Genomic DNA, 4,387 nt, shown 5'->3' with positions numbered 1-4,387 from the left:
TTTCCAAATGATATGGCAGTTTTCAAAATATTTTATTTAGCAATTGAAAATATAACAAAAAAATGAACAATGCCCATTCAAAATTGAAATACAGCAATTGCTCATTTTATGATAAAATTCGAAGACAAAATTAATTTGAACTAGTAACTTTGTAAAACAAAAACACAGATTATTAAAAAGCCTCTAGCAATATTCAAAATTATCTGAATTTATGAAAATGAAAATATTAACACTATGAATTAACTCCTCATCAAAAATCTAATGTGTTATATTTCAGTTTGTAAAAAAAATAAAACATAAAATTCAATAATATTAAATTTTTGTTCAGATTGATGACTTTTTTTATTTCACCACTAATTTTCTACAAAATTTCAAAATTAAAGATTATGAAATTATTGTTCCTTTCTGTTAAATTATTTTATATAATTGGATAACCTATATATTTAGCAATTCCGCAATGATTATTATTCATTATGATTTTAAAATATCCTTTTTCTCCCCATTCTTCACCCCATGAATTTTTTACAATCTAATACTTTTTACCGCGACTTTCACCATAACCAGTTATTAGTACAAAGTGATTAATTTTGTTATTATTACAATATCGGTCATAATAAATACCCTCGGAATAAAATTGAAATGAGGGTGACTCTATATTAATTCCACTTGCGATTGGGCAAATATTGGATAAAATTTTTTTGATTTGTTCTTCATTAAGATTTTCTAAAATTTAATAATCTTTAATTTTGAAATTTTGATTTATCATATCATTATGATGACATGAATAAGATTTTCTTCCTAAATATGGATAATATTCTGAACGTTTTATTCCATTCTTTTTCATATATTCAAAAGAAGAATCCAAATATCCTCCACCACAACCATTTCCTTCAGTTACGCAGTCCAAAAGATTTTGTTCGCTAAACGAAATTAATTTTCCGTTTTTTAAAAAGTGTTGCCCTTCCAATGCTCTCACCTGAAAAAATGATAAGTTTAAAAAGAATGAAATTTTAAATTTTATCTTTAAAAGGTGAAAAAATATATGATATTAATTCCGTTAAATTTAAAATTGAAGCTGTAGTATTTTTTAAATTTAATTAATAAAATCTATAATTACCGCTCCAAATGTCCAACAGCTTCCACATTCACCTTGATTTTTTATGCTTGTTACTGCTCCAGCTTTTTTCCAATCTAATTCTTTATTATCATTATAATCTAATTCTTTATTATCATTATAATCGAATTCTTTATAATCATTATAGTCCAATTCTTTATTATCATCATTATATTGAAAAATGTTAAAATAATCAAAATTTTTTAATTTTTTTTTTGTTTTTCTACTGTTCATAAGTATATCATACTACCACCCATTCTTTTTAAAAAATCTTCATGGGTTAAATCTGAATACATATTCATTTTCATCTTAAATAAGCTTGGCATTTTTCTTTTCATATTTTGTTCTTCAGTTTCATTTATAAACTTTAAATTATTACAAAATATGTTTTTGCTTTTCTGTTCATCTTCGTATGTGTAATTTTTTTGTTTTTTTAACTATAAAATTAGTATAATGTTAGATTAAAATTCTTACAAAAGTTAATTTTAAAATTTTCAAAGATTTAAAAACTAAATTTTTATCAGAAACAATTACTTTTGTAGATTTAGAATATTAAAGTATACAAAAAAATACATATTTTTTATTATCTAAGCTAAAACTAAAGAAAAACAAAACTATTTCAAAAATGAGAGTAGTTTTTGAAATTTTTTTAACTATTTTTATTAAAAGTAGAATTATAATTGAAAAATATAGAAATCATAGAAATGTATTTATTTTAAGTTTTAATTTAATATCTTAAATTTATTTATTAATAAACTTGTTACCTTAAAATTTTCCCATTCTTTTTCACAATAGTCAGTTTCATAAGTTCTAATCTTTATGATAGATATCATAAAACAAAAAATAATTAACTTCATTTTTCAAGAGTAAAAAAATTATTAGATTTTAATAAAATTTTAACTTTTATAAACATATCACTTGTCAATGTTTTTATATATAGCAAATATCATAAGTCAATGCTTTCATATATAGCAAATATCAGAACATAAAAAAGCAATTATGATATCAAAAACAAAGGAACATAAAAAGCAATTATTATATCAAAAACAAAGGAACATAAAAAAGCAATTACGATATCAAATCAATATTTCGCGGTTGATTGTTATATTATATTTATTTTATCATTTTAATATTTTTACGCTCTGTTTTTTTCGGCTGTGGTTATGTAAATTGTATGATTTAAACCTTGATAGTTCACAGCAATATGACTTTTTATTCCTTAAATATTTTTACACCAGCATCATAACCGTTATTTTCAGTATTATCTTTGTTTTTAACATTTTGTGAATCAATTATACAAAAACTAGTTTGTTCTTTGTGACCATTGTTGATACGAAATTTTCTAATTATTTTTTTTTAAAAATAGTTGCCATGTGCTAAGTTCTTTACCATTATTTTTACTTAAAATTTGAAAATAATAATATATAATTTTTCATTTTGGAAAATTTTTTGGCAATATTTTTTATTGACAACCATTTTTTAATACATATAAAAATGCACAAAATACTTCATATAAATCATTTAATTTTATAAAAATGAAAGAGTTAAGTTCCTAAAAAAAATGAATTTAAATAATTATAATAATTATAAAAAGGAATGGTTATAAAAGTTAAAATACCAGTTGATATAAATAAATATGATAAAAAAAATAAATTATATGATATAATTATATAAGTTTTGAGATTCAAGTATAAACAAATAAAATAAATAAATAAATGATTAAGTAGACTATTACTTTAAAATCTACTTAACTATTGATCCAATACAAAATTTATGCATGCATCTTTACTAAAATAAAAGTTGGATAAATGTACACAATTAAGTGGTTTTGTTGTTCTGTCAACATCAAAGGGCGAGCAACCTTTTTAACCCGCGGGCCAAATTGGTTTTCAAAATTTTATGGCGGGCCGCACGTAGTTTATATATATACTAGCTGACCCGGCTAAGGTTTAGCCACAGGAAATATTTTTAGAAAATCATCGGTATTAGAAATGACTAACTAATTCTGAACGTATAAATATGTGGTACATAAATGAAAGGGGCTGCTAACACAAATTACATTAATAATTTACCCACTACAACGCTAAAATACTAACATTCATATCTGACTTAGGTTATGCTATGTTTAGCGAAACGAGTGATATTTCAATTACTCTGAAAAAAAATTCAGTTTTCTCTCAAAAACAATTTTATCTTCAGATTTTAATATTAGATTTCTAGTTTTTTTTTGCTAGAATTGCTCCCTTTGCAAGTTATTCAAAAACTATGTATTTCTAATGCACATCGGGAAATATTTGTACAGTAGTTTATACCGCAAATCAGTTAGTTTTATCGAAAGTAACCATTTCGTTGCCAATATTTAACTATTGTTTTTAAAATGTTGCAGCGAATAGAGAGAATAAATTTAAGCTTTTTTATAAGCTCAGAAAAATCTTGATCGAATTTCAGTTAAAAACGTTCACAAAAAAGGCGAAAAGGTTAATTGATTTATTGCCGAGCTAAATAAAAAATATTGGACTACTAAAATGACTATTATAAATTAATGGAAATTTGGAGTTGTATGTAGTTTTGCATTCCGCATTAAAAAAATTAAAATAAAGAATAAAAATTAAAAAAAATGTTACGTTTGTACAACCCACGCTAAAAATAAATTGCTTTTTCTTTTTAAATAAAACTGAAGCTTTTTCATAAACTCAAAAGTCTAAACTAAAATTAAGTCAAAAGATCTGTTGTCTGAGCGCGGAAATAATGTAATTACAACAAAATTACAAAATTGTCATAAAAAAGAACAAAAATACAAAATTGAAAAAAAGTATATATGTTATATATTTACGAGTATATATTATAAATGTTTATAAATATTAATACAAAAAGAAAACAAATAATAGCTAAACAGAAAAAATAATTTACTTGAAAACTTTAGTAAGAAATTTGGCACTTTTTTTTTTGTCAATATCAGCCGTTTTTTTTTAAATTTTGTTCTTTATTTTATTTTTTTTAATGCGGAAAGTAGCAACACGTATGCAACTTTGATATGTTTTACTCAGTTTGATAGGTGGTAATTTTTTATGAATTTATGGTTGAAATTAACACGGGTCCACAAAAAAAAGTTGTCTAGATTGCGTATGTTACATATGCTTTCCGATGTATTTCCAATGTACTTTTACCGCTGAATATAAATCTATAGTCAAAATTGGGACACAAAATATGGAAAAACATTTGAAATCTGGCACAATCTTCAATCTAGCATTTTTTCTGAATGAATGAATTATT

At 23.2% G+C, this 4,387-nt stretch overlaps 1 protein-coding gene across 1 annotated transcript; it reads right to left on the bottom strand.

Moving 5' to 3' along the window:
- Window positions 1–418: 418 nt before the first annotated feature.
- LOC113365622 (cathepsin K-like) lies at window positions 419–1,416 on the bottom strand. Its single transcript, XM_026607133.1, is given in 4 exon segments — window positions 419–723; window positions 823–976; window positions 1,118–1,269; window positions 1,362–1,416. Coding segments are annotated over 4 exon segments (666 nt in total).
- Between the last annotated feature and the right edge of the window lie 2,971 nt (window positions 1,417–4,387).

Source organism: Ctenocephalides felis, unplaced genomic scaffold (genome assembly GCF_003426905.1).
Source record: "Ctenocephalides felis isolate EL2017-DRISC unplaced genomic scaffold, ASM342690v1 CF-g0.4_SCAFFOLD_01153, whole genome shotgun sequence".
Taxonomy (NCBI): domain Eukaryota; kingdom Metazoa; phylum Arthropoda; class Insecta; order Siphonaptera; family Pulicidae; genus Ctenocephalides; species Ctenocephalides felis.
The sequence above is the reverse complement of the archived record's forward strand: the minus strand, read 5'-3'. Positions and strand labels throughout refer to the sequence as shown.